The sequence below is a fragment of the Chelmon rostratus genome, chromosome 10 (assembly GCF_017976325.1).
Source record: "Chelmon rostratus isolate fCheRos1 chromosome 10, fCheRos1.pri, whole genome shotgun sequence".
Classification (NCBI taxonomy): Eukaryota; Metazoa; Chordata; class Actinopteri; order Chaetodontiformes; family Chaetodontidae; genus Chelmon; species Chelmon rostratus.
Genome location: NC_055667.1, coordinates 18913182 through 18936065, shown reverse-complemented (window position 1 = coordinate 18936065; position 22884 = coordinate 18913182). Strand labels below are relative to the sequence as shown.

At 42.6% G+C, this 22884-nt stretch overlaps 1 protein-coding gene across 6 annotated transcripts in view; it reads right to left on the bottom strand.

The window, feature by feature from the left end:
- tmcc1a (transmembrane and coiled-coil domain family 1a) overlaps positions 1-19597 on the bottom strand; it is a 41875-nt gene extending 22278 nt beyond the window's left edge. Inside the window, exons 1-5 of one of the 6 annotated variants that reach the window (XM_041945959.1) lie at positions 19521-19596; positions 18415-18489; positions 9377-9422; positions 8366-8759; positions 7839-8224 (exon numbers count right to left, since the gene is read on the bottom strand). In XM_041945959.1, coding sequence (XP_041801893.1) covers positions 7839-8224; positions 8366-8525 — 546 coding nt within the window. In that variant the 5' untranslated portion in view covers positions 8526-8759; positions 9377-9422; positions 18415-18489; positions 19521-19596. Of the gene's footprint in view, positions 1-5205; positions 5702-7838; positions 8760-9372; positions 9423-18414; positions 18490-19520 lie in introns of those variants that run through there. The other 5 variants (XM_041945957.1, XM_041945960.1, XM_041945961.1 and 2 more) reach the window with 5 other exon arrangements.
- Positions 19598-22884: the final 3287 nt, after the last annotated feature.

Below are 22884 nucleotides of genomic sequence, written 5' to 3'. Positions count from 1 at the left end.
TCATCTAAATATGCTCTTGAAGAAAAACAGGAAACAGCGGTGTCTCTTCAGCACTGAGATCTAACACGTCTGCTGTGTCGCTCTGCCATTTGAAATACCTGACGAAAGAGAAAGCTTAATTACAAGGTTTAGAGCAAACGAACCGGCGAATTGCATATGAGTCTAATTTTAGAAGACATTTCTTTGCCCCCCTAAGAGGTTGTTGTTCACCAGACTAGGTTGGTGGGGTGGCTGCCAGATCACACAGTGAACCTGTGAGCATTCATCTGGCTAAAGCCGCTAAGGCCCTATTTGAACATCACTCTGTTACCATGGAGATGGGCAACCGGCTACACTGTCTGTGCACTGGACACAGATGAGAGGGAGAGCGATGAAGAGAGAGTGAGAGCTAAAGAAAGACAGTCTGTAGGACATGAAGTAAGACAAAGCATGGAGGAAAAAGAAATAGACGTAAGACAGATAGTTGAAGAGCTGAAGCGCTGGGAGAAAAACAGTGTAACAGATTGAGATTATCGTAAGTAAGAAAAACCTCCAGCCTGTTTACAGATCCTGCACAAAGCTGCATGTGCACAAATGCACAAATATATGCAATAGTATAAACACAAATATATACAGACAGGTGACAAATTAAAAGAAAAACTTAAGGAAAATTAGTGTAGAACAACTGTACATGCTTCATATAGAACATGAGAGTTACTGAATGGTTTGATCGGTATAAAAATTAGCAAATCACAAACCATATGCTATGGTTTTTATAATCGCCAGACGTCAATCCAGGTGAACACCTATGGGAGACTTGTGACAGATGTGTTAAGGCCCTATACATTGTATATACATTGAGATGGCAGGTACAACCCATGTAGACAGAAGACAGACTCTGCCCGACCACCATTAAAACACCAAAAGAGGGGACACTACTTGAAGGGAATCCTCAAGTAGAGTTTGGAGACTTGTTGAATCTATGCCAAAGTGCACTGAAGCTGTTCCGACACCTCATGGTGGTCCAACACCTTCCTTAATTTGACAAGTTTGTACACACACACACAGAGGTAACAAGTGCTGTAATTAAGGGGCGAGCAGGATAAAGGGTCAGTGTTTAATTACAGTGAATATTGGTGTTTGTTCTTCTCTTGCCACACATATACCCACACTGTAGACTTTGAATAACACACAAACCCACCACCACTGGTTGTTTGGACTGACTGATTGACTGGAGGAGAGATTTACACTTGTCATAAACTAGAATTACCGCATCATGGTTGTTTGCCTCCGCCAAACAGTCAAGACACATTTACATCCATGTCTGTCCAGACTCACGTAATTTAAGTAGTGCAGACTTTATAGGAATTTAATAACATACAAAGTTTTTAGTTTTTTGAAAAAAATGGAAGTTATCACTGTATTGGAATGTATGATTCCAGCGAATAATTTCTGGTGAGAAACATGCTGTTTTCACTGCTTCACACGCATCATCAAACCACAGCACAGAAGATTTATACAGTCACCACACTCAAGGTGGGTGCGAATGATTAGCGTCTTCGTATCTGACCAAATGTGAAATATTGACACAATCTGCCGTTCTGTTCCTGAGTTATGGGGTTGAATAATGGACAGAAAAGTGCCTTTGAAGAACATGATTTCACAGTGAAACTGACCTTCGACCTTTTGGATATAAAATATCATCAGTTCATAATTTTATCCTGTGAAACATTTGTGTGAAATTTCATCATAATTAGCATATAAATTCTTGCGTTATAGCCTAAATTGTGTTATGCATGGTCACAGTGACCTCAGGCAAAGACAAGAGAGGGGAAATTACTATAGAGGAAAGAAGGGAGATTAACACAGTGTCTTTTTCAAAAAGTCAGTACAAACCACAGTCACAGTCACGGCCACACCCATTAGCGGTTTTACACTACGTCCTCATGACTGTAACACTGTAATAAAGTCTCATAGTTAATGTCAACAACTTTGAACTACAGACAGTCATGGTGGTGCACTGATGACTGCAAACACACACACACACACACAACACACACACACACACACACACACACACACACACACACACACACACAGTGCCTGAAAAACAATCTGCTACAGGCTCATAGTTGGCAAACACAGCAGTGAAATGACATCACCTCCAGTGTGGACTAAGAGCACATGCTTCATAATCCCCGTGGCTGTGTCTCTCTGCTGAAAGTCAATCGAAACTCGGTTGTTTGATCACACACAGGTTTTACTGCGTGCTTCTGTGACTGTTTCCTGTGACTAAAGTGCAATCTGGCAACAGTTTGATAAGGCTTGATAGTTATCATACACATCTGTAGCCCTGGCAAGTGAATGTGACCTAACAAGACCCTGTGTTTGTCTTTTGCAGCTTTTCAAATAACTCAATGTCACTAAAATAGTTCCAGGACGAGCCGCGGTGTCCTGCTGCAAAGGGCACAAAAGCTTTCATCAACACACAGCCGGTAGCCCGGGGAGGTGAGAGACGATGAGAGCGCAGTGATGAGGATGCTAAACTAGCAGGGACAGAACAAGCCCCAGGGGACCAGGTGATGCTCTGCGCCTCCCAATGACACGTCTCCTTATTGCTCTCTTACAGGACAGCACTAGTGGAATTACAAAAGAGGACCAACATCACACAAAAGTTAGGCTGTAATGTCAACACTCATTTTTTTTCTAATTGATCTACGTACTTAAAAACTGTTAGTGGAGGCCATTAAATGTATTAGAAATACATAGTTGAAATATGATGGTACGGAACAAATCCCTCATACAAAATGTGGCTTTAAAAACTACGGAAACTGTGAGAGATGGAACAAATTCTTTTAACTGAGGCTCAAAAAACCCAAATTTATTTAGAGTTTGAGTCTTCTAGTGGTTCTGGTATTACAATGAATTTATTTAATCCATCCTACAATTTCTTCAACAAACCCACATGCATCTTCTTTCCTTCTTTAGAGAGAGCTAAGTAGCAACATTTCTTTTATGTTCTTTCTTGAAAATAAGATTTTACAGTCCCCCCTTACTGACATGCTTCTAAAATTTTACATAATGTACCTGAATTACAATTAATTAACTTGCATTACAATTAATTTGTCCAAATAAATCACTTTATGCATTTGATCCAAAGGCCAACACAGACGTCAAGTTAACTATACAGATCAATCAAAGTAAATTTCTTTCCCAATATAATGGAACAATTTTCTTTGCTATTTTAAATAACATCGGCTCATATGATGTTCTTCTTAAGAAACAAATAAACCCAGTTTTTAAATGTTGGCATATTTGGAAAGACTCTTGCTTTCTAAAGCCCACCTTGATCAATGGAACTAGATCCATATATAATATAGTTCGTATATTACTATTAGTATAAAATCACACAACAGAATTGACCAATCCTTGAGCCCTCTACCATGTGATTCATTATTTTTCCCATACAAATTATGTCCAAACAAACACCAAGATTTCTTCTTACAGTTTCTTTTTTATTTATATCACTCAGTGTTATTAGTTGAGTTTAAGAAGTCAGCATTACATGAAAGCAGCTGAAAACAGGTTAAGGACAATGTCATGTTAAAGTGTAAAACTGTATTGCACTGTATAACATACCTAGCTCAAAGTAAATAAATTCAGTTTTTAAAAAAATGCAAGCATTTAATATCAAACCACATACGAGTATTTGCAGTATTCATCTGCACACAGCTGCATGATTCCAGCTGGGCTGGATGCTGGTCCTTTGAATTGTTTGAGGTATTTGGTTTTGAGCTGGTTAGGGATTACTGCAGGAAAACACAGGATGCTATCTCTCACATGGAAATCGAAATACAGCGATGATAAGACAAAAGAAGGCTGAGCAGGAAGACAGGTGGACACGTAGAAACGCGGCCTGAGGTAAAGCGATTGGGTCATCTACCCAAGGGAGTGAGGATGGTGAACATTTGCAGACAGGCCCTGGAGGGCATTATGTCTAAAGACAAACACAGCTTCAGTCTCTCGTACACACAAAAATCCTATTGTGCGTAAGAGGACGAGCCTCAAGGCTTGGCTTCTGTTTCATCTCAACTCAGCAGCTCATACCCCACTAGGGCCTGCTCTCGGGTTCCAATCTCCTGTCTTAAACAAGCCTTTCATCCAGACACTAAACATTTTGCACCTTGCAGCTCTTTGCTTCCGCTCTCTGTTTTTACTCTTGTTTTATCCCCTCATCCCTCTGAGAAGACACGAAAGACCAGTCTAAATCAGTCTCCACCAGTCTGGGATCAGGCCTTCCAGTCTGAAAGTGAGACTGTGCCTGCTTGCCAACGGGTGCCTTTGTGCACGTACACGTTGATGCTTCCAGTTATACGAACATCCACCAGCACCATTACAGAGTTAGAGATGAATGGGGAGGGTGTAATCTGTCAATCAATTAAGCAGTTAATTGTAATTAATCCCACAGGCTGAGCACCAGCTGCAGAACAGTGGGCTTTTAACAGACTTAATGCTGAGTTTTAACATGGCCCCTCTACTCTCTTTAGCAGCACAGCCACCAGGGGATAGATTTATCAAACTCATGGACAGTTGTATAGCACAGTTAAATAGCCTGTTACTGCAAATGAGTCATAAATGCTCCCAAATCAGCAATAATCAAACATAACATTTACCAATTGTTTCATCCCATGGCAACGGCTACAATCGACCTTATAGGCTGCAGCTCTTGCTGCTGTACTACCAGTTACTGTTTAACAAGAGTTGAGATAAAGTGCAAAGACAGACCACACAGTTACTGTATGGATTGAACTACCTAGAAGTGAAAGGAAACACAGAAGAAAATCTCTGTATACAAAAAGAAAGTTGATCTGCAAAAACAGTGCAAACAATGCTTTCTCCCCAGTCATCAACTACTTGATGTGCACACATAGTTTGCATAGTTCTGCAGTCCAGCTGTACAATTTTGACTGCTGTCCGGAACAAATCACTGATCAAGCAGCCAAAAACACAAACTCTTGACACAATACCATCTAGCTAGAAGACATAGAGACAGAAAGATAAGACAGAGAGGTGGAAAAAGATTTGCAAAACCATCACATGAGACTTTGCCAGAGGCAAAAAGCTAAGACAACTGTGCCTTTAGCAATGAATGACGTTGCAGCATGGAGATGGCAAGACACAGATGTGGTTTTAACGACTAAACAAGCTTGTTTGTTTTAAGCTTACCTTGGAGTACTGTCTACGAAGACTGAAGCGCTGCACCATCCTGACTTACTGACGTACCCACAGCTGGAACCCCTGTTCTACTCCTCTCCACTGATGTCCCTCCAAAGTACACACCGCCTCACATAGTGCACTGTACATTCACACACTCACACACAACCCAACGGCACACAAACTACCCTCCTCTCCAAACATCCATGTGCACACACATTTTGAGTCCACACCGCTTTCGTCTACTATGCAAACAGGAGAGAGAGCGAGCAGTGAGAGAAAACAGAGGAAGAGGGGGAGATGTAAAAAAAAAGGTAGGGAGAGCAAGCAGAGATAAAGACAGCTCAGCTGTGTTGCCCTCTACTCATATGCACAGTGATCCCCTGAGCTCTGTCTCCCTCTCTCACAGACACACTCACTCACACAAGATGCTCACACCACATGGCTGTCAAGGCACAAATGATTTCTAGTGTACACACACACACACACAGTAGTCTCAGTCACACATATACACACCCTCCACATCCTCTTCTAAACTCAGCACTGTTAACACATTCACACAACACACAGCCGGTGCTCAGCTCTCACTCATCTAGGACATGGCAAGGTTGCCTCCTGCTTCCTGTCAGTGAGCTGGAGGGTAGGGTGAGGAGGAGTTGGTGGTAGAGGAGGAGGAGGAGGAGGAGGAAGAGGAGGGGGCGAGGGAAGAGGAGGAGGGACCAGCTGACTGTCTATACTAACTCTCTCCAGGGACAGACGGAGGGGGACAGGGAGGGACAGAGAGAGACAAAAGAGGAGGAAAAGGAAAGGGGAACGCAGGAGGGACATTGTTGAGAAAAAGAAAAGAGATTCATCATTGCTGATACACACTCAAATTTAGTCGAGCTATGCAACCCTCAACCTCCTCCTCCTCAACAGCAGGATGTCACACACCTCCAAGGTCAACCACGCGGTTACTATGGCAACCAAGGAGGGCGTAGTTCTAGGCAAGGTTGCAGCAAGTTCAAAGGGGTAACCACAGCGACTGCTTGGATGACCTGCATGACATTGCTGTGTTGCCGTGCAGAGACAGGGCCATGATGGTAGCTAGAGATGGGCGAGACAGGTTATCATCTCCGTCAAGGGCGAGCAACAGACGTTGATGGTCGTCTATCACAGCAGCAGGACTAATAGAGCACAGATGTCTGGCTTTTAGCCCTGCTCCATCATCCCAGGTGAGGTCATTCACACAGGACTGAAGGATGCTTGATTTTGCGGATGAAGAACGGGGGAAGGGGAAGGGGAATGTTAAATTCAGCTCACAGATTAAAGCTGTCAGTTAATGTGGATGTCAGCATCCACTGGTCTAGACTTACTGCCCACCACTGGACTGACAGCCAGCCTTCACTCTATCTCTTATTTCATTGAACCAAAGATCGGTCTAGTCTACAACTAACACAAGCTCATAAGGCAAACACAGCCTCCACATGAACCAAGGCCAGTGCCGCTCACAGCAGGTTAGCTGATCTGACAGTGACCTCTGGTGGCGGATAGAACAAACTGAAATCTGGGATACCTAACGTGCTTAAAAAGGGATGTGACATTTTAACAAGCCAACACAAAGTCTAAGATACCTCTTTTCCATTACATAACACTACTACTCTAACTTGATAATATCTGGGTTAACCACACAGTCTTAAAAAAAGGCAGATCTTTTCACAAACCAGTTTAAAGGCAACATTAGTAATAGATAAATAGATGATTATCCAAGTTGAATACTACAGGAAGGATTTTGAAAGCATATTGATTTATATTGCAGCATTTACTGTAAGCCTAGAACCAAACCATTCAAAAAGTAAAATGCTTTTAAAGGATAGATTCACATTTTGTTATGTCTGTCTTAAAACCACAGTCAGTTGCCATATGTATATTAAAACACTTGTCCGTTCCTCCTGTTCATTCTGGCCATAAGCAGTCCCTTTCTAATGCGCTTCCAACGGAAGTGACTGGGGGCAAAATCTACAATGTTCCATCTAAAAACACACTTGTGTGAGTATGAGCTGCTTCAGCAGTTTGGGTTGGTCAATGAAGTCAATGTCTTCCAAAGTAAAATCTTTGCGTTGGACAGTGTTTGTGTCCTGAGTTATGGTGGATGGACGGTAACACCAAAAGGGGATTTGGTACTAAAAAAGGCTGCAACTTTTTAGGATATTCACTTGATTTGTGTTGCTCAGACAGGTGAAGCCTAGTATTAGCTTCAGATTGATGTTTAAATGTTAGGAAACGCTTATATTACACGTGGCAAGACAGACTTGAAGAATAGTGAATCTCTCTGTCGACACTGGCAGCACTTTATTAGTGTGTATCTCTATGTGTGCGGTCATGCATGTGTTTTGTGTGCTTCATTTGTAAGCAAGCTGCATTGTGAATATGTGACCTAAACTCAGATTAATAATGATGTTTTGCTCATCAAAAAATAACTTTGCACCGGATCAAGAGTCAGTGGACAGCAGTAAAGATACAGCAGGGGATGTCACATCAGTAGCAAGGTGAACCTCAGCTTTTGATTGACAGTTCATTGACAAACAAGGACTGACACCGGTAAAAGGGTAAAACAGACACATCGATCAGCAGTGATAATATGATTCACGACTGCTGTCACTTACCCTATCCGTCTCCTCTGTGGACTGGTACCCTGATGACAGCACCACATCGCCGCCAGTGTATCCAGGGGTGGGGCTGCTGGGCGTGGTGTCAGTGGTGGAGGAGGAGCGTGGACGGCTGGTATGCTGCTGTGGATCGTGGGTGTTGCGGCGGTGCGGGGCCTGGGGGCTACCTCTCAGGAGAGGATCCCGATCTCCGCTCCCAGATCCCGACCCAGATCCCTTACTGCGCCGGCTCTGGAGGCTCGTCCCACGCCTCATCATGCCAGCAGCGGCTGAGCCCTGCCCAGCTGCAGAGGGAACCACAGGAGCAGAGAGGTGGTCAGATTCAGCACAGCAGGGCCCCGCGGCGTCCTCGGGGACAGAGGGGGAGGCGCCACCTGCTGACACTACAGAGGAGGAGGAGGAGGAAGACGAGGAGGGGATGGTGGAGCGAGAGAGGGAGAGACGTTTACGCTGCTGCTGGAACAGCTGTTTCAGTCCCTGGCCAAGAACCCCCATGCTCTCCCTGGCGTTTTGGCTCATCTTACTGAAGGAGGGATGCTCTGACTGGGATGAGGCCCTCTTCAGCCCTGGGCCTTGTGACCCTGTTGCCTCTCTTCTAGCTCCAGGACCTGAAGTGGGGGCCACCCCCTCTGGCTCCCTCTGACAATCATCCCCCTGCTGCATAAAGCCCTGCTGACCTCTCATGAATAGCAAGGAGAAACTGTCCTATGAAACAGCCTGCTAACACTTCCCTCTCTACATGCAGAGGGTCAGAACAGGACAATGGCTGAAGAACAGAAGACTAGAAAACAACAGAGTACAGTAGAGAACAGTCTAAGTGGAGATGGGACTGTCTGATGGAGGGTTGGATCAGCTCAGTGGCGGTCAGAGGGATGAATCCAAAGAGGGCGCATTCATCTTTCATTCAGCCATGCTGGTCTAGCACAGAGAGAGAGATGGATTATGAGAGGCTGGAATGTTGCCTTGATCCAGTGACATGTAATGACTAATTTTCACTTGTGACCATTTGCATCTTTGAAATTTCACACAACTGGAGAAGTCTGAATGCAAAGAAATCAGACTGAAATTTTACAGTCTGCAGGCTGGACAGCAATAATCTGCATTGAAGGATCAAAATTAATGAGTAACTCGACTATTGTGAGTAACTTGACAATTGTAATTTAAAAATAAAATAGAATAAACACTGTATCATTAGTTCAAGATATTAAGGTGTCAGACAGGCTGCCTCGTTGATAGCTGTGTCAGGTCTCTGAGTCATTCTACATTCAAAAAGGAAAATGTTCCATGAGCAAATGCATGTAATAAAAGGAAAACAAACTGGATCCAGGTTAGCTAGCATGACACAAAGATGATGAAAGGAAGCATAAATAAATTCAAAAGTAAGCAGGTAACATGCATGCCAAGAAAACAAACAACAGTCCGAAGGGGGATGGGATCAAAAAGGCACCAGAGGGAAAGTATGCGGACAAGAATAGAGGCGTGAGAGCAGGAACGAGATAATAATTCACACATCAGAAGAGGAAAAACCCACCTACCATCAGCCCAACTGTCAGCCTCGTGTGACTCACTCCTGTGGATTACCTGAGAGGGATGTGGATAGAGGGAGATCAAAGAAAGAAAAACAAAGACGATTTTTAAGAATCAAAACTTCAATCTTCGATGTACAAACCTGATTCCAAAAAAAGCTAGGATGCTGTGTAAATTATAAATTAAACAGAATGTGAGAATTTGCTAATCCTTTTTGACATATACTCAGCTTTAAACAGTACAAATACAATATATTTAATGTTTTACCTCATCAACTTCATTGATTTTTGTAAAAATCAGCTTATTCTGAAATTGATGCAGCAACATGTTTCAAACTAGTTGGGACAGGAGCAACAAAAGACTGGGAAAGTTGTGGAACGCTCCAAAAACACCTGTCTGGAACATTCCACAGGTAAACAGGTTGATTGGTAACAGGTGATAGTATCATGACTGGGTATGAAAGGGGCATCCTGGAAAGGCTCGGTCATTAACAAGCATTGATGGAGCGAGGTTCACCACTTTGTGAACACATTTTACCGGAGAACACTTCATAAAGCTGGTATCAGTAAGCAGTTAATTTGCAAATAACTGTATTATATTTTCATTTACATTTTACACAGCGTCACAACTTTTTAACCAGGGTTACACTAACTGACCTCAAGATACTCAAACAAGGGGTGTCATTCTGTTTGCAATCAATAATAATTTTCACTATGAGCTGTGAACATTCTGTGCATATTGAACACAACTCTGTGTGTGTGCGTGTGTGTGTGTGTGTGTGTGTGTGTGTGTGCATGTGTGTGTGCGCGTGTGTGTACTCCTTTAGGAGCTCATTTAGTATACCCAAAGGCAACCCTTCCTTATCTTGTGGCGGTATCAAGAGACAAGGGTTTCCGCGCTAAAAACAACATACAGAGCAGTGTCACAAACACAGAACACAGTGCATGATCGCCTGCAGCCTTGCACACTGCCTGGATAAATGTAAGTCTGCAACAAACCCAACAGAGTGGACACCTGATAACATACAAGCTATCTTCCTCATGACGGAACCTTATTGGTGGAACAGTGATCACCTCAGAGATAGACCCACAAGCAGACAGGCAGTCGGCCCGAGCCTCCCTGCAGCATCAATAGCTGCTCCCATTGAGGGCAGCAAAACAAGCGAGGCAGGAACATTCAGAGCCCCGGGGAGGGACGGTTAAACACTCAAACTATATTCCTTCAGCTGTCAGGTCATGAAGAATAACACAAAGTTGGACAGACACTCACAAACACACACACACACACACACACACCCATCTTGTAAGAATGTGATCTACGCAAATAAAACTGTGACAGGCTTGATTCACATCACCATGAATACAATCAGCTGTTCAGTTTGACACTAGGTCCAGAGACAGAAGGAGAACGAGCATGAAGCTACTTGCAGGTAGTGTATCGCTTTCCACAATGGCCACACTGTCACTGCCAAGAAAAGGCGTATTCATGCACATAAACACATTCACACAGCAGCTTTCACTTTCCCCACCACAAGCTGATCGTAAATGTCCTCTTGCCAGATATTTTCTGTTTAACGGGCAGATTCAGACCAGCGGATTCTAATGTGCTTTATTCATTTTGTTAATTTGTTGATGCCAATCATTAAATGCACTGCTGCAGAGAGAGAGAGAGAGAGAGACAGAGACAGAGACAGAGAGAGACACAGCGTGAGAGAGCGAGCAGGTGTTGAACAGGTTCACTTCGGTCACCTGCTAGCTTGCTGCTGCCTGGAGCTTTCATAATATTGTGCTGTCAACCATTAAGCAGAGCCTTTCATACTAATAATAACACAGTTACTTCAACTTGGTGTGGTTCACATCTGGACAACACTTCCAGATACTTTAATATTTTACAAAACAGTTCATCATGATCATGATACACAATTCTATTGCAAATACTTAAATGAGGGCATCAAACTAAGATCTGAAGGAAATCTGCTTGCAGTACTTGAAAATAATAAGTAAAATGTAAATGTTTCAAAACATAATTTAATATTACTATTGAGGAATATGACTGACGATATGTTTCTTCATTGATTAAATCTATTTTTTAGTTGCCAGTTTTCTTTCTGTCTTTCTTCCTTGAACTTTCTTTCTTGAACTCTCTATGAACTTCCTGTATGACCACAGAAGGGGCATTTTGTGGTAAGTACAGTTAGGTGTCGTTGATCATGATGAGGCACTGTGCTTCTGTCCTTTCTGAGCTGGTGAGTGGAGGGGTAGACCTAAGTTAATCCTGTCCCGAAGCTGAAGCTGAACCTGAAGCCCTGCCTCATTGCCGGTGCCCATCCCTCCCTCTGTGTCTGTAAATCCCCCTCCTTCATCCCCAGGATGATCCCAATGCTGGATTGGATGTTTTCTTGATTGCCTACGGTTTTATATTCAAACTAAATCCTCTTTCAGGAGCCTTTAGAGGACAAAGCTTTATTGTCAGACTTGGTGTGTATTCTTGTGCATGTGAGAGAGGTCCTGCATCTTTGCTTAATTTGAGCAAGGCTTGTTGTTCCACCTTCATGAGGTGATGACGCAAAAGAGGAAACACCAGATGGATCTCTGAGTGACGTCTGTCCTGTTTTGACCAGATCTACTTCATTTCACCACATTATAGTACTGTGACAGCGCACCAGAATTACAGCATTATTGCACAAGCTTGCACGGGCACCAGAGACTAATTCTTCTGTATCTAAAACAGGATTTTGCTAATCTTGCTAAGAGCTTACAGCTAGTGCAATTTAAAAAATAATGTGAAAGAAGAAATCTAAAATTCACTATTGTTTCTAACAGAGCATGCTTAAGACAACTTAATGCCATACAGCATTTTGGTGATCCTCTCAGGATAATTCTCTCTTCACTCGCTCCTCGGATCAACCTCAGAAACATGCTAGTGGATGGATGTATTTTGTTGTATTTAAGCCCTGTTCACCACAGAAACAGATCAGCGATTATCAGTGATTAACAGGTGTTGGTGACAGCCGGGGTCAGCAGCCTCAGTGAGTCAGCATGTTTCTCAGAAATTTGACAATACTGTCAAAGGTGAATTACAAAGGACCACATGGACAATGGCCTCTCTGGAACCGTGCCACCCTCAGTCATTCCCTTGTACACACACACAAACGTCCTTGTCCTTGCTTTGTAGCTCATTCCATTCAGCTGAGCTGCCAGTCGTCCAGCCCTGCTGTCATTGTCTTTGGCCAGCTAAACTGGAGAGATGGTGAAAGCTCAGCAGAGCTCTGGCACTAGCAGACTGGGTGGGAGGGGGCGCAGCTCACAGTGGCAATTTGTCATTTTGCGGATAGTGACAAGTATGTGTGAATTAATATGATAGATATGATAGATTGCATTTTAATGAAATGAAGAGGCATTGTGATAAATACTTAACAATCATCTTGTTTCTTTTACTTCCTGATTTCTTTGCTTCATTTGTACAAGCTCTGTCGAGGGCTCATGTTTAACAACTAATCACAATATAACAGCTCCTTGTAAATGTTCAATTTAGCTCTCTGGATAGACAGCTGCAGCTCTATTCAGGCAGAAACATTGTATTGATGAAGATGTGACACTGAGTGCTCTAAAATAAGGCCCACTATCGTTACAGAACACAGAAGGCAATCAAAGGTGGTATTTAAAAAGGAGATTAAGCTCCAGAGTTACAATGGGGACAGAGACATCTCAAATAGCTAAATAATAAAGCACACAATCTGCAGTCTAACATAACGGTAGACAAATTATGTGTGTCAGTGCTGTGTAAGTATTATAGTCTTTTCATGCAAATTTTGCTGTAGCTGGTTCCAAACCAAATATCTGCACAATAACCTTCTACTCTTGACATGGTAAAAGTTGCAAACTGGACGTGACCAAAGCAAGTGGAGGTCAATCTGGCCTGCGCTCTTTGACACTGAAGCAGCCATGTTGTTGCTCATTGTTGAACATACAGTCGCTTAACTCAAAATATGGCCATAGCTTAAACAAGCCCATGCAGTGTTTCCAGAAGAGTCTGAGAGCTGGCGTGGAATAGACCACTCTTTGTTCCCTCTGAGCCACACACGGGCCCATCGCTGCTCTTTGTGCTGCGCCTCTTTCACTGACAGACACACATCAATAAGAGGGGAATTAGGCCAGAGAGTTCTGGCAGCGATGCTTGTGTGCGAGCGCATGCACCAAAATGTTTTATCAGTTTTTATCAGACAGAGACAGGAAAGGAAAGCCAGAGAGAGCTGGCATTATTCTGTGTGGAAATGTGTATATGCCTATATATGCATGTGCATGTGTGTCTTGTCTTTGACCGATGGAAACCATATCTTATTCAGCAGCTGCATAATGACTGCATAGGCAGGAAACAGGGACAATCGTTATTGTATCTGTGTGTGTGTGTAAGTGTGTGTGTGTGTGTGTGTGTGTGTGTGTGTGTGTGTGTGGAAGGGAGGCAGCGAATAGCAGAGTAGTGTCAGTTCTGACAGTGCAGGAGATGACTTCAGCATGCTGCAAAGAGTGTGATAACAGACACAACTCTTTGTATCAGACAGGGAGTTAGTGAGAGAAGAGAGACAGAGGGTTACAGAGGGAGTGACAGAGGCCAGAGTGGATCAAAGACATCAGTCCAAGGCGTGTTTCGCCTGGCCGTGTCAGGCTCAGCTCGGGCGCTCAGCTAAGAGTGTGTCTGAATGAGGAGGTGAAAGGCAGGTAGCTCCCTGACAGAGGCAGGCACAACGCCCTATTGTGCAAGGTAGAACCCACAGGGAGGCCAAGCTGCCAAAGTTGCGCTCAGCTTTCGAGGAACAAGACAAACCAGAAGTAACACAATCATTTACTCACGCATGCAGACGGACCCCCCCCCCCCCCCCCCCCCCCCCCCCCCCCCCCACACACACACACACACACACACACACACACACACACACACACATCTGTGTTTGCTTAATGACACCAAAGACTTGTATTCAAAAGCTGAAGAACGAAGGGTTGTCTGCTTATACAGCTGCCAAGAAGATTATTATTAGAGACTCATTCACACCGGATATCTATGACCTGGATACACTTTTTCCAAAACACCCTTAATTACACAATTACCAGTGTGGATGTGGAAGTCTGCCATACCTAATATATTTGATTTTACTGTATCTCTTAACCAACAGGAGACAGTCTGTAACTACACCCCTTGTCATCACCCCCAACTCAAAACCAATAAAAATGTTGATCACAGAAAAACAAATAGAAATACACAAAGCACACATACACGAAAGACATTCTCACACAAAGGGAACAACAGGTCATAAGACTACCCAACAGGGCCTGTGAGGCAGCAAAGGTAAAGTAACAAAGAGGCTTATTTAAATTTCATCTCCACAGAGGAACTATTATGTTGACCCTTTATAGCAGTTCAGGGCTGCAAATATCACATGTATCTCTGAGGTATAGGGACAGTGAACAAATCTAGACAGCAGGGCAGTGAAGTGAAACATAGCTGAAGAGTGGCTATGACTCATCAGGCTGCATGGCAAACACTATATTCGACAGGGCTGTGCATTTGCTGGGGAAGCCTTATTTAAGGCACCTCTGCATCTGTGCTCAACATCACAGCAAGTGTCCTACTGAATAATTTACCATGTGCATGGAACTGATATGGCTGCATGTTGACTACAACTACAACACCACTCAGCACAGACCTAATGTGACCTGATGATGGTATCGAGGATCCCAATCTCTTGCTGTTTACTCGTAGGACAGATGTTCTCAAAAGGGGACAAATTAGTGGGGCTTGTCATATATGTCAAAGTAATACATTTAAACCCTGCAAAGGGGTCTTGGCTTACTAACCTGATAGGTGTTTAGAAGTGGCCAGGCCTCCAACTTGGCCAACATAGCTCATATTCCACCAGCTCTGGCAGTGCATCATCAACTGTCAACAGGCTGGAAACCACCTACACACCAGCTGAAATCTCATACCAGAGATTGTGTTAAAGGCGCACAGACACAAGGAATGCGTGTCAGGGTCAACGCACACTTTGTGCGACCGAAGAGAGAAACCTGCCAGGTTATCAGGCTGTAGGGCATCTGGCTCTTTGTGGTGCCAGCAGGTGAGAACAGCTTAAGCAGTAAGATAGAAATCATCTGCTTCGTCACCTATTTAAATAACTCTTCAGTCAGATCTCTGAGCTCAGGTAACCAGACACCTCTACAGCCCACTAGGGGGGTTTATAGCGTATCAGCACATCCACGTTCTGGTCTTGAAGCTTTTACTATAAGCGTAATACCGGGTTCAACACGTAGGCTGCGGGTCAACAATATCAAGTCTACACTCACAGATTTACATTGCAGAAAGATATTCCTCCTGACCTCCAAACCTTAATATTCTTAATAAGTCCACCATCTAATGACAAGAAGATGCAAACACTCTGAAACAAAGACATGATCAAAATTATGCAGTTTTGTACAGAAGGCAAAGTCTATAACATAATCTTAGTCCATAGTCATCCTTCCATGAAAAAAATGTATTAAAAAGTTTGTCAGAAGCTAAAATGGGGCTTTAGCTCACTAAATTTGACAAATCAAGTGGATATATTTCAGAGTTACAACCTTTCTAGTAACGACATCCCTCTTTTTGTTAGTGGTGCTTAACAGGGAGACACAAAGAGGGAATGTTAAACTAAAATGCCTAATCTTGGAAGATACCCATTTGATTTGTCTCGCTCAGACTGCTGAAGCCTTACAAGCTCCAGATAAACTTTGGAATATGATTTTACACAAAACAGGAACTGGTGGTTTTTGCACTTGACAGACTTGAAAAATTGTGAGCCTATGCTTCAACACTAAAACCCATGGGGGGGGGGGGGCATGTTCAAAGTGCAAACCCTTGTGACGCTGTGCGACCCCTGCTTCTTTTCTGCCTCTGTCTTCAAACAGGAAGAGATCAGAGGGAAGCAGGCAGCTCGTTGCCACTAGAAACCACAGCATTTATAAAGGAATTTCACCTTCATTCTGGAAGTGTGGGAGTCAGTCCTGCGGGAGAGAATAAACCCAGTCTGTCCACAGTTACAGGATAAGCAGGAACAGTACAGCCAAACCTTTTACTTGTACACGTCTCTTGGTGAAACACCTGCTGATGTCAGCAGAGATAAAGAATCATTTCAGTCTGTGGCATCTAAATTAAGCTGCGCCATGACACCTCTGCTACCCTGTGGGCTTTCAAACAGCAAAGCCCTGCTGGAAGAGGAAGAAGGTGTGAGTTTCAGATTGAGAGAGAGAGAGAGAGAGAGAGAGAGAGAGAGAAAGAGAGAGAGAGAAAGAGAGAGACAGTGAGGGAAAAGGAAAGAGTGAGAGTGTTTCCACTCAGAGACATGCTTCCTCTTTAGCCTCAGCTGGCCTTTGGTTGAGAAAAAACGGAACCAAATCACTGCCTGAATGATGCAGATATTTGGACTTTAAAGTAGGGCTGTGCAATCTGATGACTTATATTCTGTGGGGATGATAAGAAAACATTTCATATTATGCTCTATCGCTTATTTCCTTGTGTCGCAAATCACACTCTTTCAAGCAACATCTTTTGCCATTTGGACGACGCTTTGCGTTCTCCTACACGGCACAGTTGCAGACGAGAAATTTTCATGAAGGCAGCATAAGCAAACATGGAGGAGGGTGGACATGAGAGATAACAGGCTAATTCCGAACAAGAGAAACTCTCTGACCAGCCAAGGTTTGAACGTGGTTTGGGTATGAAAAGTCTGACGTGGGCCAGAAAACCATACTTTGCAAATCATGCCACAGACTGGTCCTTTCTATTCAGAGATGCAGGGAGCTGAAGCCTTTGCGTGGCATTCACTGAGCGAGAAGTCTGGTACACCCTGGACACAGCGCAGTGCAACACATCCGAATAAAGAGAGACACACACAGTCATGTGGACAGTAAGGCCTATGGACGAATCAGAAGCCAATCTACCTGCATGAGCACCCAGAAGAGATGTAACTCATTCCAACAAACACCATAACATCATATACAATTTGTTTACGCAGGAGATTCATGCTGATCGTGAAAACAAAAAGACACAGCAATGTTTTTGGACATATTACTGGCATGCACAACAGTAATTCATGCATGACATGAAGCTATTGCACTTAATGGTTTCACTGTGTTGTCTATCACAACCCCGCTCTAAGCTGTCCGTGTCAAATGATACACACACGTCTTATCATATCTAAGATAAACAATCAGTGACGTCACATGTGCCATCTGAACAAAACCCTTTTTGTCCTCCTTTCCTATCAAAACACAAGTCTCTACCGTCAAGGTAAATAAATAAAAACACCGTATATATAACTTTAACTATAATCCACTTAATGTCACCTTTCTAATCCTTTGTCTGCAGCTTTGTTGACAGAAGTGCAGGCTTCCAGTACACACAGGCAATTAATCAGCCCCTGTGACAGCAAGGCGAGCATACATCAAGCTGTGTTAATCTTGTGATCTGATCTGGGATAAGCTCATCTTTATCACATCCGATGCCGAAGTGTCACATGAAACTGAGCGTAAATCAGAGGCGGAGGCAACTCCATCTTCAGAAACCACTGAGCTCTATTTTAGATGAACTGTGCATGCAAGCGCACATATATTACACAAACGCATGACTCTAGAAGAAAGAATTCTATGCTAAGCTCCTAACAGGGGAGGCACAATGTGAGTTCAGTGGGAATAGGAGGAGGAGGAGGAGGAGAAGGAGGAGGAGGAGGAGGGTAGCGTCATCATGGTGGTCTGACCGTCAGAGTGAGACATGAATGGCTGCGTTAGCAGTGCCCTGAAGGGGCAGCCAAGCTCTCAGCCACTTAGCACAGCATGCTGAACAGATACTGGGATACATCATGTTAATACCGGACCCTTCCAGCCCCTCTACATGTGTATGTGCTGTAAATGCGGCGCAGTGTCAAAACCACCAGGTTAGAAAGATGGTCAGCGATGGAGCGAGAGAGATGAAAACAGTTACCAGAATGGATGAGTGGAGTAAGTGGATGAAAACCAACCTTCAGTCCATGTCACTGGAGCAGATTTCCTTCATCGCAGGGGAGATGACAACCTGCTACATCAGGCCCACAGGTCTTTAAAAAAGAAGAGAGAAAGTGAGATGCAAAGTGCAAATGCTTCCTTGGCACGTTGTACTCTCTGCTGTGTGTGAGAGTGTATGTCTGTCTGTCTCCCACCCACTGATAAAAACAGGTTGCAGAAAAAAAATGCTCCTCTGTGAAGAATGAGATTTAATGAGGCCGTGGATGTCCAGCCTTACCAGGCCATGAAATGTCTTCAGCCCATCAGATTGCATTAGGCAGCTGAGACTAAAATAAACCCTGCTGAGGGTTTATTAAAACTTGCGTAGGTTGCATGCAACTGGCAGGGCCCTGGCTAATATCATAAGCCACAGGGACACATCAATATGACATAGTAAATAAGTTCATGCATTAATTGGAAATTAACACCTATTGATAACCTTTACTCTGCTCCATAACAAGCTTGCAAAGTCTTAAAACTAGAGGATAAAGTGAAAGCCAATAATTATATTCCAAGATGCCACTAATTATATTTATGCTTTTGCTGTTTGTTTCCTAAAACACACACAATGAGACAAACCTGTGGTACATAACTGCAATATTCTACATTATTTTAATTATTTTGTTGTTGAAGGACTGCAGCAAAACGTTCGCCTTTGAACGCTGTGGTGACGCCACAGGAGATGAAATAACGTTATAACGACCGTTACGAAAGATAAGTCTAAAAATTCTGTTGAGTAACTCAAAACCGACTTTACGCGACTTTAAAGTGATAAACAGACCAGCCTTCGTGTGTGTTGGGAAACTACGTGAATGAACACAACGCTAAAAGTCGCTGAAATGTTGGTTCAGTGGCAGCCGGTGTTGTCAGTGAGTAGCAGCGGTTTTAACGGACTCAGGACCAGGTTGACAGTCCCGTTAGTGTCACCGCACAGAGCTGCTAATACGATGAAACATCCACATCGACACTCTAACAGCTTTTCCTCGCGGCACAAAAGACGTAGCACACGTCGCACACGCACGCACAAACTGACGGTAAAACAAGCCCCCCCAAAAAACAAACAACAAATATATTTCACACTTACAAGGGTGATAGCAAACTGTTGGGCTGACAGCGGTTCAGCGAGCAGCACCCCTTCTCCGAGTGCTGTCCGCCCCACGCTCCGCCGTCCCGCCCCGTTTTGACGTCATGCCGTACGACGTATGCCCGAAGAAGAAGGAATCAAAGATTGTGTTGTAATAAGATGCCTCACTCAAGCACTTAAAAACTGATACCAACATCTATGGAGCAGACACGAAAAAAACCTTCAGCAAGAATCACATAATGTACATGCTGGTTTAGTTATACACACGAAGCTAAAGTTAAGTCTATGCATAATTCCATTCAAATAATGTCGTTCTTTGTTTTTTTGTTTTTCCAAAAAGTGAATTAGAGAGCTGAAAAATGAAATCATGAAGTCATCTGTTTAGTAAAAAGCTATGTAGTAGAAGGGAGTATTAGGGTGATATTAAAGGAAAAGTTCAGATCTTTAATTGCTCTTTCCAATTACAGCTGAAACAAATTTTCAATAAATCGATGGACAGAAAGTTTAATCAGAAACTATCTTGATAAGTGGTCTTTCATTTGAATTAGTTATCAGTGTAAGTTAATTACTGACCAAAAATGCCAAACATTACCTTAATACATCTTACCAATTATCACCTGGAGCTGATGGCTATTTTTTTTTTTTTTTTTTTGGCTATTTTCAGACATATTACATAGACACGATGAACCAAATAGTTATTTTTAACTATCTGTATTATTATTAGTAATTAGATTTGAGAAACCAACTCTGCTGCTGCAACAGTCCTGATGGACAATCTCTTGGGCCCTTTTTTTTTCAAATACAGGAAGCTTAGATTAGAAAATATAATAGTAGTCAAGTTAACAAGTCAAGTTTGAAGTAAAAAGAAAAACAATAGAGCACCTGAAATGAGAGGCAGTCACTTGAGAAAAATATGTAACCAAAAATACAAAATAAAAACTAAGACATATTTCAGTTTATGGGGTGAGTTTACAGAACAGTTGCAGTGAGGAACTGACAATGATTAGCATCATTTGTAAATTCTAAAAAAGATAACAATGCACTTAACACATAAAAAAGTACATGTGCGATTAATAGTATTCTGGCATTAGTCTTGTGTGGAATTTCTGCATTTTCTGTATGCAGCGACTATTTGAAGCCTCAAAGATTGTGTGTTGAAAGAAGGCTAGAGGCACGATGTGTTCTGTTAAGTCTTTTTTGACCTTTGAAATGTTTGTGTTCGCTGGTTATTTATTCTGGGTTTGTTAGGAAAAAAGAGACCCCCAAATATAAATGTTCGTATAAATTATCTATTTCTCTTGGCAATATCTGAATACAGTGTGAAATACAATATATAGCACCTGACAGAGAAACACGTTTTTCATAATTTCTTTGGTTGAACATAATGACATGGGTGACCTACTTCATAACATTTTTTAAAATAAGATTTTGAATGCCTAAATAATGGACTGCTAGCCAGTGATGCACTACAAAATGATGATTACTTTGGGGGGGCGCACAGAGAGGGGAGGGAGAGGGAAATGGCACAAAGGATGTTCACCCCGATTATTACCTGTCCAGACCATTCTGACCTTTATCACATCTCTTCTTCAGTGCCTCTCATACAATGGTCAATATGGGTCTTAGCTCAGCGATCCATATCCACTGTATGCGAGCCCAAGAAGCTTGAAATCCTGACAAAGAAAATGTCATGTCTTCTTCCAGAAGACGAGTGATTCCACATCAGACCTATTTTAACCTCCATCTGTTTTCTCGTCCGCCCCGAGGATAGCATGATGTACTGGAAGGAGCGTTTCATTTCTGGATAATAAGTGCAAGGTCTCCTTCTCACAGCCTTGGTAGCTATGGCAACGTAAAGTGTATCTCCTGTATCAATGCTGAGAACTGTCCTCTTAATCCGTGCCTTTATGATTTCAGGCTTAATTAAAAGGTTTTTGAGCACAAACCAACAAAAAGGTGACTTTGTGTTTATCAAAGTAAAACATACACACACAGTGAATAAAAGTCCACAGCTTGCAAACACGTGCCTTTTCTGTCAGATGAAATATTACTTGAGTCTCAACAGGTTGTGGCAACACTATGACATTCTGGAACTGATGTTAATTTATGTGTTTTAACATCTAGTTAAGTTACATATTGTAGCCTGTCAGTCATGTTTGAGATTTAATTTTCTTATATTTGCTGACATTAGAGAAAGTATGCCCTTTGTCCCATTGTCATCCTCTATTTCCAAGACATACAGTTATGATACAAACACCAATTTGACACAAGTGCTCCAAAATCTGTCATGAATTGACTCCTTAAAACCTAAACTCAAAGCTGTGGAGCAGTATGTCTGCATGTTTCATTCATCTACATGAATGAGATCCAACACATCCATCCTCTAGTTAGAGAAAAGCATTACTTATTAAATACTTTACTGAGGGACTGCATCTATTGATTGAATACAAGGCTGTGTGAAGGTATTTGTTGTTGTACTTGTGCTCTATTTTTGTTCCACTAGATGGCAACATTGGCACATACGTGCAGGTGCGAGGAGTCGTGATGGTGGTCTGATAAAGTCTGAGCTTCTCAGTGATTTTGAGTGATATAAAAACCTCACCGAATGCTCTCGTACTCGCACTGTACAGTATTGGCTTGTGAGTGGTCGCTGGTGATGATATGACCTCCAGTTCATGTTTTCTGTGCTGTGTTTTCAGCTGAATTGGAGAGTCACCGGGCTCCTGGCGGGCTTCAAAAGGGGCAGATGGGGAAAGCGGAGGGGAGAGGAATAAGAGGATGCATGAAAGTCTGAGATGGGAGAATATGGTCTGTGGTATATGTGTGTGTGAACGGGTATTTGTTTGTCTTTTCTCTGCGGGTGTTTCCTGAATTAAAATCATTTTGTTTTCTTTGTGCTGTTGGTTGAATTGAGATAATTCTGCTTAAGGCTTTAACTATGTTTTTGTTACACTGCTCTAATAACAACAATTCCCACAAATTGTTCTCTGATGCCGAACAACTGGACTTGGCAGTGTTATTATTATGCTTGAACTCTCGGAGCATTAATAACCTTGCTGCTTATTAGTGGCTGATTGACCAAATAATGGAGAAACAAAAGAACTACAGCTTTGATTTTTGTCTACTTTCAGTCATTTCATAGAAAAGATGAATCATGCACTTCATATGAAGAAACAAATGTGACTTTATCGAAAGACGCCTAACAATTATTGTGCACAATATATCAACAGTGTTGTTTCACAGAATCTATGTTTTATGATTGATTGATTAAGTTTTCATGATCATCCTTAGATTTTTATGAACAGGATACTTTCTAAATTTAGGAAATGCGAGAGTGTGAGCCACTGACTCAGGGAAAAATCAA